Here is a 13,979-nt window from a genome sequence, read left to right as displayed (position 1 = left end):
AAGTAGAGTTGGTGTTTTTTCCTGAAGTTTCCCCAAGTCCTTTTTTAATTACTGTACATCAGTGTTGTAGTACTCGAGTCCGAGACTCGAACTCGAGTCCGAGTCATTAGCTAAATTTAGAGACTCGTGACTTGACTTGGACTTGCGCACTGATGACTCGAACTTGGACTCGGACTCCTACATTCAGATCATTCTGACTCGGAAATTGAGAAAAAGACTCGACTTTTTTTAAAATCAGGCTATAATTTTAATATGTCATTAGAATATTATTTGGTGTATGATTTTAATATCTAAATGTGGTACCGCGCACGTGACGTCACCATCTCATGAGCAACGCCCTTGCCGCTAAGGAAGGGCAAACAGTGTGAGAGCGCACGTAGCAACCAGCCGTTACACATGCAACAGATACAACGATATGACCGACTTTTCCGCTGTTAAACTTTCACAAGAGGATGTCCAGGCGCCCGTTTTACTGGTAGAACTGTGGAACAACATACCAACGTTCAGCTTGAGTGTCGAGAGCTCGGAAAGACTGGAATACGGGCCGAGTTGATAGGAAGGTAAATCGTTGTTTTTCTCCTGCTCGGTGTTCAAGGTGTCATTGGCCGTTTTTTTTTTTTCTGTTTGTAGTCACCGTCCAGGAATCGGTATAAATTTTCCGGCCCGCCGAACAATTTAGTCCGGTCCGGTGGCCAAATGCATTATCATTATCCAACGGCTGTATCCTCGCTGCAACGACCGATCTGCACCAGATTTGTTGTGAGTCATGGGGGAGGGCTGCCGAACGCGTTTGTGGGAACGGGTGTGGACGGGCGAGGAAAATGCGTGACAGCATCTGCGGTGGCGGGCGGCCGGCGGTGCGCGAACCCCGCCCGCCGGCCGGCTCCGCGGCGGTGCGCGAACCCCGCCCGCCAGCCAGAGCCGCGGCGGTGGCCAATAGGCCGGAGTGCGCTTGGCTGCGAGGGCCGATCGACGCCGCTTGCGGCTTTAACATCCTTCAAATGCGGCCTATCAGCGTACCTCGAGTCGCTGTTGCACGTTCCATAACAACAATGTTTAAAAACCACGGTTAGGAGACGTCTTAGACTTGGAAAAAGCAGTCGTTTTACCGATTAAAACCAGGGTAACTACAGCGAAAGAGTTATTAGTGCAATGGAATGTTACTGCTTCATGTCATACATCACACGTCACGGCATGTTCCTACAACGAACTTGGATCAATAGTGACTCGACTCGGACTTGACTCGGATTTTTTTTTTAATGACTTGGACTTGACTTGGACTTGAACACTGGTGACTCGAACCTGGACTCGGACTCGAGGCATAGTGACTTGACTACAACACTGCTGTATATGTGCATCCACTCCTCAGGGGCATCGCGTGAAAAAAAATCCCCGATCCACTACTACACCATCCACTGAGGCCTTCCTCTTCTCATAAACCCGTATGCAGTTTGCTTCTTGCAATCCTCAGCCATGTTGAAAGTATACAGTGAGAGCTAAAATGAATGGTTAACACCAAAGCTAATTGCTAAGCTAACCGGTTACATGAACACTAGAAGTGCCCATGTACAGCCAGCAAGTGGAAACTAACAAGGAACGAGCACGCACATTGGCATTACATGAGTGCATCAGAATGATGGGCATGTGGGACAACCATTAGATAAGGCGATACCACCGGAACTTGAGGAACAGAGGGGGTGACGGTAGAACCAAAACTCTTACTTGCTGATCATCGTGATCTTTTTGGGCCGAATCATAAAGATGTCTATATTTAAAAACATCTACCAGAAGGAGCGCATTCTTATCCACCATGTTTTTTTATACGAGAATGTCCACGTAGTTAGAAATTTTCTTAGTTACACAGAGCGGAAACCTTTGGCGGAGTGGAGGGGCGTGGTAGCTAAACTGACGTTATATAGCTGCACGGATCCCACGGATGCGTCAAGCCTAAGCCAGGCTTTAGACATGTAGTAATTTGCATTAGTAAAGTGATACCCAGAGACTTAAATTTAAACATGATATGATAAAGATAACATAATAAAGATTATCGATTAACATTTACAGAAGAGCTGCACTAAACTGTCGATTTACCAATTGATTGGAGGATGGTGTAAAAAAAAACTGACTGTCAGGTTTTGTACGGATTTTGCTGTATTTTACTGTCTGCTGCAGAATGTCAACAGAGAAGTAAAGTGCTGTGAAAATGTCAAAGCAGGTAATGATGAACGTAAAGCTCAGACTTTTACGAAGCCTAGAGAAGTATATGTTGAAAACACTTGTGTAGAAAATCTGTCTGCTTAAAGGCAAAATCTGAAAGAATGATAAAGAATATGGGATTTATACACAGGGTAATATATATTTTCACTTTGTAAAGTCTGTTATTGATGTGCTTTTAACAGAGCCAACAATCCATTCCTGTCTCCTCTGCCCCGCTAAGTGGTAATGAAGTTGAAGAGCAACTGGAAGAACAGGAGATTTCTTCCCTGAAGGACTCTCCTGTTGCAGAGGAATTGCTCACCTCGGGCTATTATTATGCTGAGCATTACCAACAGAAGGAAAAGACTTTAGAGAACAGATTATCTCAAGCTGAGGCTGCAGGTGAGGTTGGGTATGTTGTGCTATTATGCACTGTTTTAAGTTATTTAATATTTATTAAATAACTCTCTGTCTGTTAGGTATTGTCCAAACAGCTGGTATTAGGACAATAGTTGAAAGGGTGATTAGAGCACTGGCGTTCTTTTAACAGCAAACTTTGCACACATAAAGAGTAAAGGAGTGACAGCTTCTCTTCAAGTTCAAGAAATGTATTAACAGAAACAAATGAACATCCAGAAAACATCACTATAGAATGTTGTTCATATGGATCAACACTATAATTCAATCAATACATTCTCTCTACTAGGCTAGTGAAGCTTAACTAGACTACTAAGCAAAAAGTAAAAAAGCTAAGGAACTATGTACACACAAAAGAACAAATAAAATAGTTGAAAACCATCATCAGAATGATTCAGTGAATCCTGGTTCACTGCAGATCTAAGTTAGAAAACCAAAGTTCATCTTAAAGAACATGGAATGAGATCTTAACTATTTTAGAACATTTGATATGTGCTTCAACCCTTTCATAATGCAAATCCTGAGTTAAACAAAACATTATTGGAGAAAATAACATTTTATAGAATGATCTGCTTGGTAAAATCAGTACCTTTAGGACACTTGATTTTATTTATTTTTATGCAATTATTCCTCTGGGAAGCTAGGGGTGCTGTAGCAATTGGTCGCTTCATTGGTTAAGCCAGTTCTACAAAACACTGACATTAATCTTCCTTATTGATTATGTACCAACGCTCATAGCTCTATCGATCGATGGCAGAGTGAAACGAAAACAAGCATCATGTTTAACACGAACTGTAGTTGTAAAGCCTTGTGGAAATAAAGTTTGTTGAAGCTGTAAATCACACTCAAACACATCAGCAAAGCTCAATTTCCAGCATGCTAGCAGAAGCTAGCCTATAACTGGATCAAGCATTAAAAACACAATGACAACACACAAAGTAAACCATTCTAAACGTTCCTTATTTATTACTTTGCCAAACCTCTGCCATTGTCTCTGGTTGTGGCGACGGAAGTCCAGTTGCAGTAAATTACTGTAAGATAAAGCTGGTTATCTCAGCAGCGAGCAGGCGGCTAGCTCAAAGGAAACTCCTCGTGAACCCTGGCCTGGGGTGCGTTTACACGGGTTCCAATGGTCTGCACTTGGTTTGTGAAGGGGGTCGCAGCATTGGCTCTGTTTCTAGCATCGGGGACCTCCGCACAGCCTTCTTTTGAAGCATGGGTTCCATGGAGAGCGCGTAGAGCATTCCAGACCGTGCACAGCCCTCCGGGGACACACCTTCCTCCCAGGCAGCAGCAGGTTACTGCTCCACCGCACCCGGCAGAGCCGACCCAACTCCGTTTGGGCACGATTTTATCAAATGTCCCTCCTGGCCACAACCGAAGCTAACAAGATACAGTCAAAGTCATCCACTCCCACATCGAAGCGTAGGTTGAGCTCCTCGTCGCGCTGGAAAATCATGAAGAGTTTTCTCCGATGGGAGACAACATGGTCCAGTAAAGGTGATTTAAACCCCAACAGAATCTTTTTAACGGAGGAAACCACCTTTCTGTGGCGCAACAGCTCTTTAACGAGAAACTCGTGGCTGATAAACGGAGGGACATTTGATAAAATCACCCTCATGGCGGGCTGCGTGAGCGGTGACACCTGAAGGAACAAGCCGTTCACCGAGATGCCCAACTCAACCAACAGGTGCGCCTGCTCCACCTCCACAAACAGGACCACGACTCTGTTCATACGGGCTGCAGACTTGATGGCACTGTGCTCAATCACCTCATCCACCACCAAACACACGTCCTCCACGCTGCACAGAGATCCAACACACACCTTGATGCCGTTTTTCCATGTCACCGTGGAGAAGGTGCCCGAACTCCCCACCACTACCATGGCGTTCAAGACGCCAACCTTCTACGGGGCAACATTGTACAGCCACAAACCCCACAAAAAAATGGCAAAAACTAGAGAAAAAAGGCATAAACGACAACTATATACACAATATTTACGAAAAAAAAAATAGAAAAAAGTTGGAAAAACCACTCAACAAAATAATTCTCATGCCCGCTCTCTTCTGCTCCTTCACTCAGCATGTCAAGGGGCTGCATACCCTACAGAAATTGAAGAGCCGCTCGGAGTGGAGCCTCAGTTTAATTGGCTACATTTTCAGCAGCATAGAGGAGCTGCTGGTGGACCTCAGAAGGGCCTTGTCCATATGGAGATTGTTTCAGGGACCATTGAGAGCCAGCAGGTAAGAAATGCTGAACAGATTTCTTTACTAGACTTCAAACCGGTTTGAATAATGCAGTGTGACAGCACTGTTAGTACTCGCAAATATAAAAGTTTACACTAGTAATAATTTGGTTATCTGTGGCTTTAAACTTATCTTAGACAGACGCAGTGGTATCTCCCATGGTCTTCCACGATCCTCTGTCCACCCGAGTAGGAACTACTATCTGTAAAGTAATAGATCCTCAGCTGACTGAGAGGGTCGTACAGGAATCAAGAGAGGAAACGATACCTGGTGATTTCGTACTCGTGAAAGACTTGATTGGAGTTCCTTTTGGTGCTGTGTTCTTCCTCAGCCTTGTGCCATGGGATGAAGAAGAGAATGGAACTGCAGTTCAGGTGAGATAATTGAAAATTTTTAGTACAATAGTACATTTTAGTACATTTGATCAATCTTGTTATGCTGATCTTTTGCAGGTTCTCCGCCTGGGCATCAACAAAATCCTGACTTCCTGTGAGAGAGAAGGTTTTGAATCTGTAGCCCTACCTGCACTCGGTGCTGGTATTGCCCTTCGTTTTCCAGTTACTGTGGTAGCGAGGGTTTTACAGGAGGAGGTCTGTAAATTTGAACAGGAGAGAAGCACCAGCGCACCAGTCCAGGTTCGCATTGTTCTGCACCCCAAAGATGAGGATGCTAATGAGGTAAGGTGTCATTCATGAAAAAAAAAATGTCTTTAGTAATGAGTTTAAAACAGAAATTCCAGTACAAATGGAACTATTAGGTTAATGTTGTGAGAGCAATTTTAAGGTGCAAGCTAGTCAGATTCTGTGAGATTCAACCATTAAGTTAAAGTACACACAAAATCCAGAGGTGTCAAATAACTGAATATAAATACCTTGTTGCCCTACTTTAGTACAATTGCTGGTTATCTAACCTTTACTGGAGTAATTATTTTTAGCTATTGTATAATTATGATTTCAACATCTTACATTTTGAAAATAGGCTCATTATGTCTGATTCATTCCTACTTGTTTTTTTGTTATGGCTTGTCTTTGTGTGAAAAAACAACTATCCAGACAAATTGAGCCATCTGGAAAGATTGAATTTAATTGTGGTTGGAGGAGGTACTACACTATGTTGTTGTTTTGGCAACTTTGCCAACTGTAAAAAAAAAACACTAAAATGTAGAAGAAGAAAATGTAGAAGAAGAACACAGCAGCAGCTGTATGTAGTTTAGCATTAAGTTTTTTGTAGTAGAGATTATGCAGAATGTTAAACCAGTCCTGCATATGAATATCCCAGCTCCTTTGCCTCGTAGAGTCCCACCTAACAATGCATATTATGACGTTGCATAACTGCTATGCATTCACGTATTCCAGCGATTAAATCTGTAAATCTTTTATTTAGTCTCGCAGGACATATTTTTGACATTATTTAGATATTTTGCAAAATCCATTAAAAAGCTCTATTGCAAAGTTCTTTAATTTAAAATTTTCCATACAGTAGACAAGTAGTTTATGTCATGTTGAAGAAAACTTGAATATTTATACATATCAGATTTGAAAATGTTCATATGCATAGTATTCCAGTTACACCTAAATGCTTGTTATGGGAAATAGTGATAACTGATCCCTCAGTTACTTATTAAATTAAAGGAAATGATGATTCCATCAAGTTCCAGCATTTTATTGAAGACCAGAGCAGAGATAAAGTAATCACACCCTTGGCTAACCCGCAGCCTGCCCCCTTCTGCTCCCGGCCCTGGTCTCCTCGCACATTGGATTACTTCTTTATATTTTGTTTTTCAATTATACACTGTTTAAAGTTATTTAATGTTTAATACATAACTCTCTGTCTGTTAGGTTTTGTCCGGGGGATATCAGCTCTTAAGCTGATATCAGGACAATTGTTGAAAGGGATAATTCGAGCACTATCCATCTTTTAACAGCAAATTCTGCACACACATAAAGAATAAAGGAGTGACAACTTCTCTTCAAGTTCAAGAATTTAATAACAGATATAAAATGAACATCCAGAGAACATAACTATTTAATGCTGTTTATCTGAATTAACACTATATTTCAATCACCAAATCTTCTCTACTAGGCTAGTGAAACTTAACTAAACTACTAAGCAAAATGTAAATAAAAATAAGCTAAGCTAAGGAACTATTTACATGCAAAAGCACACAAAAGACAAAACAAAGTCGTTGATCATAACCAGAATAATTTTGTGAATCCTGGTTCACTGCAGATCTGATTTAAAGAACATGGAATGGAGTTAAATTAGGGTAACTAATTTTTAACAACATTTGGCACGTGTTTCAACCCATTCACAATGCAAATCTCAAAACATTATTTGAGGAAGTAACATTTTAAAGAATGATTTGCTCAGTAAAATAATTTCCTTTAGGAGCGCTTGATTTTTATCATGCGATTATACTTCCGGGAGCTAGGGGTCGCTAGAGCGATCAGACGCTAAACTCAGTTACTTCTAAAGTTAAACAAAATGCCTTTAAATCAACATTAATATTCCATATTAATAACACTCATAGCGCTATCAAAAGATGCCAGAGCAAAACGAACAAGCCTTATGCTTTAAACGGGCTTTTGTTGAATAACCGGAATTGGAAGTTACCAGGCTAATAGCATTTTGGCTAGTGTTGCGCCGATACCATTTTTTGGCCCCGATACTGATACCCGATACCTGGCTGTGCAGTATCGGCCGATACCGATACCATACCGATGCCGATACCATCTGTTTAAAATTGATGTGTGTATGTGTATATATGAAGAACTGCATACTACATGGATGTAAAATAATTGCCATCATGGCTTTGTCAAACTACTGCTTACCTTTGTGAAGCAGGAAAAAAAGACTAATACACAACTAAATCCAGTAGAACTTTTTATTGCCTACCTGGAACGGGTGACAATAGTTTAATAAACTTTTGGCCAAAAAAGTGCAACATGAAATTTAAATAATAACATGTATAATAGTAGTGCAACAGTAACAAAGTTAAAATTATATTAATAATAGAATAAACTCTTAAAAGCCCTGAATTTTGGCTCCCAAATGCCAAAATAGTTGCAACTTTCATAAAATTGTAACATTTATAATACTAGTGCAACAGTAAGAACATATAATTATATTAAAATAAGAAATAATATACATATGAGGTATATTTGAGAGATAGCTGCATTAAGGAGCATCTGAGGTAAGAACAAATAGGATTAATCAGAACTGACATAAGAAATAAATAAAAGACCATTTTAAGTGCTAGTTTGCTCACAACAAGTTCCAATTGCAAAATCCACATTGAACAAACTAAAACAAGCAACGGAAAAAAAATATTTTCACATTAGTGACAGATCTGTCACACAACACCTTGCAGTGTTTACTCAGTCCTCTTGAGGATTCAAGTCCTTGGGGTTCAAGCTCAGGTACATTGGCAGATTTTTCTTGAGGAAGATCAGCGTTTCTACATGATCTCCTGACAGCCTATTCCTCTTCTCATCAAGTATGTCTGAGGCTGCGCTGAAAAGCCTCTCACTATCTACGCTGGTGGAGGGAGCGGAGAGAAACTTTGCAGCTGTAGTAGCCAGGGAGGGGAACCGTTCTTTATTCTTTCCCCAGTACTCGAATGGGCTCTCTGTGCGGTGGATTGTTTTCTCAGCCAGATATGTCTCTATCTGTACCTGTGTAGCTGTGCTGCTGGCCCCACCTTGTTCAGCAGCATGCTCTTGCAGGAATTCCTCATACAGCCCCTTAAAGCAGCTGCTTGCGTTGGGCTCTGCTGTCATCCGTGGGGTCTTACTGGCTGGGTCTGCTGCCTCAGTGGTGGTTGTCTGCAGTGATGACTCCTCATTTTTCTCCACCTCTTGGGTCAGTGCACTTCTTGCAAGCTTACTACTCTCTGCACTTGTGAAGTATCTGCAGTAACAAAGTAAACAGAATGGTATATTATAGCTGTTAGCTCATATATGCTGTTATTTAGCACTGCATTTAATTACACACTAACACAAGATGTTTAAACTAACATACCTGTCTTTGTAACGTGGGTCTAATATGGTTGCAACAGAGTACAAGGGCTCCGCCTCAACGGTCTGGAATCTGGTGCCCATAGCTGCTAGAAGTGTCGCCTTCATTGTCTTTATCCCGCTGTCCTCTGTGGTCTGTTTGGCCAACAGACGCTTCAGGACGACCACTGAGGGGATGACCTCTGAGGTGGTGGAGGTGGCGACGCTGATCTGTTTTGTGATCTCTTCAAATGGAGCCAGAATAGCGTTGATTTTCTCCAGCAAGGTCCAATAACTTGCTGTCAGTGTTGCTGGGAGCTGGTGGTCTGCAGCATAGAGTGAGATGGCACTCTTTTGCTCCAGCAGGCTCGCAGTCATATAAAAGGTGCTGTTCCAGCGGGTGGGAACATCTTGGATCAGACGTTTGACTGGGATTCCCAGTCCCGTCTGAACAGTTTCAAGTCTTGATGTGGCCAATGGGGAATGTTTAAAGTGCCCAATTATTTTTCTCCCACTGGCCAGCGCATCGCTCACATTTTTCTGGGACAGCAGTCCATCGTGCACCACGAGTTGAATCATGTGTGAGAAACATCCCAGGCTGGAGACTCCCAGGTCCCTCATTGCCTTCTTCATATTGCTTGCATTGTCCCGAAGCACGGCATGGACCTTTTAATAATAATAATAATAATAAGAAGAAGAATATTATTAATAATAATGTAATTATAGTAAAAATTAACCACAACATCCTGTCTTTGTATCAGCCTCCCTATCTCTGTGCACCAGCAGCAACATCACTCAACTCCATCGTCATAGCAACACACAAATACAAGTTGCGCATTAGTCTCTCCCTCTCTCTCTCTCTCTCTCTCACACACACACACACACACACACACACACACACACACACACACACACACACACACACACACACACACACACCTTTACTTCTACGGCTCAAATTATTGCCGCAAATTACTACAGCATTTCTTTCAAAGTCTAGACTAGAAAACATATGTTACCTTTGACTTTGGGATGCTCCAGTTGAGCAGCATGCTCTCTATTGCTCCTGCAATTGCTTCGCCCGTGTGTGATCCCTTGAATTCATTGGCATGAAGAATGACGCTTTCCGGTGTGAATGTTTCCACGTCTACCCAGTGGGCTGTCAAGCTAAGCAGGGAAAGTGGGGAGACTTGGCTGGTCCAGAGGTCGGTTGAAAAGCTTATGGCCCCTGCCTCCTCTAGCTTTCCTAAAACATACTCCGTCACTTTATTTTTTAGCGCAGGGATAGTCGTCCCTGTGACGTATTTGCGACTTGGGACTTTAAACTTAGGTACTGCGTGAGCCATAAAAAGCCGGCAGCCCACGCTTTCAACGAAGGAGAGGGGCAAGTTACAGAGAACAGTCATCTGGGTTATTTTCTCGGACATCTGTCTTGCTGCTTCACTCTTCTCGTCCCACTGCTCTTTCCCGCGAAGTGAACTGACCAGGGTTTGTTGCTGCGGTCCTTCCCGGGTTCTCTTGGCAGTCCCGAACTCTTTGTGTTCGTTCACATGTTTCGACTTCAAATGTTTGATCAGGTTCGATGTATTGAAACTGCCCTGTTTAACTCCACCTCTCGAAACTTTCAGTTCGCAGATCTTGCATTTCGCCAATGTACTTGACGGCGTTTCTATCACGAAGTACTTCCAGACCGCAGACATTTTCTTCTTTCTTTCTTCTTCTGGTTTGTTTTCCCACCGCATGAAAAAGCTGCCCCGGCATTGGTTAAGAGCCGCTATTGGCCCGCTCTCATTGGTCTGGAGCAGGCCAATAGCGATAGTTAATACTAGTGAGTATCGGGGCAGAGAAGGCTGCGTCGGGAGAGAGAAGGCTGCGTTCAAGTGACATACAAACATTAAAAAGCTTCAGCTTTTATTTTACCCATAATGAGATAGCCAGATAACATAAACATTAATATCCCATCAATGTATGAAACCCTTGTGGAGATAACCTTTGTTATAACCTTAAAAAGACACTCGAATTACATTGGCAATGACATGGTACTGAATGCTAGCAATGAGCTACATCCGTTAGCCCTTGGTTTTTAAGAAGCACCATGTGGACGCATTACACAAATTTCCAAATGGCCGTGTAACCTTTCCCTGCCTCAATCCTGCCAGACCTGTCGGTGTCTCTTGCAAGTTCGGTCCACTTTGTCCATCCAAGGAATGAGAACATTGTAAACAGGGAAACCGTTGGTCCTTTCAGCAGCAGACATGAAGCTCTGCAGCTACGAGCTAACCAACAATGTGGTTGGGGCAGCAGAGAGCTCCGACATCCTGCAGGCAGCCTCTAGGCTCTCAGCTTGTCTGGTGAGAGAAGGCGATCGATCCGCATTATCTCGAGTCTGCTTTCCTGCAACAGCTGACAAAAATAAACAAAGCTGTTTCGGCATTCTGTACTTCGTGGCTGGTTTGCGCAGAAATCAGAGTGAAACTTTACATCAATGTGGTCGATGAATCGCCGGATTCAGTCGGGTCCTCTGCTCCACAGAGGATGAGAATTTCCCCTTTTTCGCTCCATTGAAGCGAGGGCAGATGAGTTTCACAGAACGCCCGTTCTGTGCAGCTTGTGGGCTTTTGGTGGCCTTGAGGCCCACATGGTGCTAGTCTGGTTACCCCCCTCCACCCCCCCACCCTCAGTCCTACAGTTCAACTGAAAGGAAATTTTAATGCTATGGCATTTACATACATTTTGGACAATGTTGCTCCTGACTCCATAGCAACACTGGGATAAAGCACCATTAGGAAGAATTTGAGCATTTTGTAACCCAGGCTTTCTCGTCCAACATCAGCGTCAGATCTCACAGATTCTCTCCTGTCAGAAAGATCAACAATTCTCATAAACACACTTTTAAAGCTTGTTGAACACCTTCCCGAAAGAGTTCCGTCTGCTAAATGTGGGGTGGTGCTTTTTTCAAACTTTGTAATAAATATGGGTCTTCATTAGGTTTAGGTGTGTGTAAATGGAAGTGGCTCAGTTCTTTTGATATTATAGTTCATACCTGTATCATGCAGGTGCAACCTTAAAATTCTATTAAACACTTGCATATTGATCTTGTCTCTACAGGTCTTCAACTCTGTCCAAGAAGCTATGAAGTACAACAGATGCACTGAAAATAACCTGGAGAGTGGCCTAAATTGGAGTAGGTTTGGACAAAAGGAGAATTGTAAAAATTTAATTCAGTTTAATTTTCACTCATGGTTATTGTATTTCTAACTGCAAATGTGTGATAAAATAAAGCAAAGAAATCTGCTTAACTGCACCAAAGTTTCTAGAATTCAGTACTCTTTATTAATTTCTTCATTTATTTTTCTCCAGGCTCCATAACAAAGAGGATAGTTCTGCTTGGTAAAACCGGATCTGGGAAAAGCAACCTAGCTAACACCATTCTGGGGGAGGATGTCTTTACCGTATATCATTCTCCGAACTCAGGAACATATTCATGTCATTCAGAGACAAGAACAGTCAATAGGAGACGCCTAACTTTGATCGACACACCCGGTTTCTTCGACACCGAGAGGACTGAAGAGGATTTGAAGCCTGAAGTAATGCGTTGCCTCACAGAGTGTGCTCCTGGACCACACGTCTTTCTCATTGTGCTTAAAGTGGACAAATTCACAAAGCACGAGCAAAAAGTCGTCACCAAAATCCGCGAGCATTTCTCTGACGATGCTTTAAAATACGCTGTAATCGTCTTCACTCACGGTGGCCAGCTCCCAGAAGGGATGAAAATCGAAGAATTTGTCCATCAGAACAAGAATCTGAGCAATCTGGTGAAGATGTGTGGAAGTCGGTGCCATGTCTTTGATAATAAACACTGGAACGGAGAAGAGCAAGATGTTTACAGGAGCAACCAGTTCCAGTTGGAGGCATTCCTTCAAACAATAGACAAGATGATTGAGGAAAAACATGGATCCTACTACACCAACGATGTTCTGCAGCATGTCGAAGAAAAGATCCAGGAGCAAGAAAAGCAGATTAGAGAGGTCTCAGAATATTTACCCCCACAGGAGATCAGAAAACAGGCTAAAAGCTTTGTGTCAGATGAATTTATGATCCAGCTAGCAGGTACTGCCACCGGCATTGTGTTGGGGGCCTTTTTTGGAGTGGCAGCGTTAGTGGAAGATGTTTTGAAAGTTGTAAAGAATCCAACCGACATCATAAAACACGTGAAAACCCTAACATCAAAGGCACCCGGAGTGGCTGCAGCAGCTGCAGCAGGAACTGAGGTGGCAGCTGTGGCCGTTGGGGTGGCAGCAGGTGTTACCACACTAACTGCGGCTACTGTGGGAGGAATACGTGGCGGAATCATTGGACGTGAAGCATCGAAAGAAGCAAAAACACCAATGGAGGCAATGCAGAAAACCGTTGAAGCCATCAAGGGAGAAAGAAATACATTTAAGATGCTTCAACAATAGGTTTTTCCGTTGGGAGTTAAACATTTTTTTCGAGTTTTGATGAATATTCTTAACTTTTCAAAGTTATTTTAAATGTCTTTTTTTGCACTTGGTCTTTTGAGTAGAAGCATTCCAGCCCCTTTAATGGTGGATGTCACAGCGCCAACATGCTTCTGACAGATCTCCAGAAATGATGTTGGTTCGATGCAGAACGCAAAAGGAATGTTTTGTCTGTTCTTTATTTTATCCTGTGGAATCAATGCCTTTAGAGATAAAGCTATATATTTTAGAGCAAAGAAAAACACTACAATGATTGGTATGTTGCTGCTAATGTTTTTTTGTCAAAGTAGTTTACTTATTTCTTGAAAGGAACTGTTCTTAAACTCCACTTGAAAGCTATGAGCAGTAAGAGGATCCTCCCTTCTTTTTCACTTTTTTAAAATTTTGCTTTTGTAAAGGTACCTAATGGAACAATTGTAATGCACATAATTCCACAAATATACACTGATGAGGCATATCATTATGACCATGGTGTGCCATATGTGGCTGTGCAGCACCATTTGTGACAAAATTATTAACTCTAAATTCTGACAGCATCTCCTCTTAACAAGCCTGCACTTCTTCAGCAACCTGAGCAACAGTTGCTGGTCTTTTATACTGGACAATTCTTACCATTTTTCCCCATT

The 13,979-nt window shown here is 42.2% G+C and overlaps 1 protein-coding gene across 1 annotated transcript; it reads left to right on the top strand.

The window, feature by feature from the left end:
- The first annotated feature begins 3,657 nt into the window (after positions 1–3,657).
- Positions 3,658–13,332, top strand: LOC105917687. Its single transcript, XM_036146026.1, has 5 exons — positions 3,658–4,856; positions 4,997–5,233; positions 5,312–5,536; positions 11,963–12,038; positions 12,215–13,332. The coding sequence occupies exons 1-5, from the start codon at positions 4,821–4,823 to the stop codon at positions 13,312–13,314; spliced, it is 1,674 nt and encodes a 557-aa protein (XP_036001919.1). The 5' UTR covers positions 3,658–4,820; the 3' UTR covers positions 13,315–13,332.
- Positions 13,333–13,979: the final 647 nt, after the last annotated feature.

Source organism: Fundulus heteroclitus, chromosome 14 (assembly GCF_011125445.2).
Source record: "Fundulus heteroclitus isolate FHET01 chromosome 14, MU-UCD_Fhet_4.1, whole genome shotgun sequence".
In the NCBI taxonomy this organism is placed as follows: domain Eukaryota; kingdom Metazoa; phylum Chordata; class Actinopteri; order Cyprinodontiformes; family Fundulidae; genus Fundulus; species Fundulus heteroclitus.
The sequence above is the reverse complement of the archived record's forward strand: the minus strand, read 5'-3'. Positions and strand labels throughout refer to the sequence as shown.

What these genes read in the sequence shown, in the direction of transcription:
- LOC105917687 (XM_036146026.1), top strand. Translation starts at nt 4,821, where the DNA reads ATGGAGATTGTTTCAGGGACCATTGAGAGCCAGCAG. An exon ending in GGACCATTGAGAGCCAGCAG is followed by an intron (nt 4,857 to 4,996) that starts GTAAGAAATGCT and finishes AACTTATCTTAG; the next exon opens with ACAGACGCAGTGGTATCTCC. An exon ending in GGAGAGTGGCCTAAATTGGA is followed by an intron (nt 12,039 to 12,214) that starts GTAGGTTTGGAC and finishes ATTTTTCTCCAG; the next exon opens with GCTCCATAACAAAGAGGATA.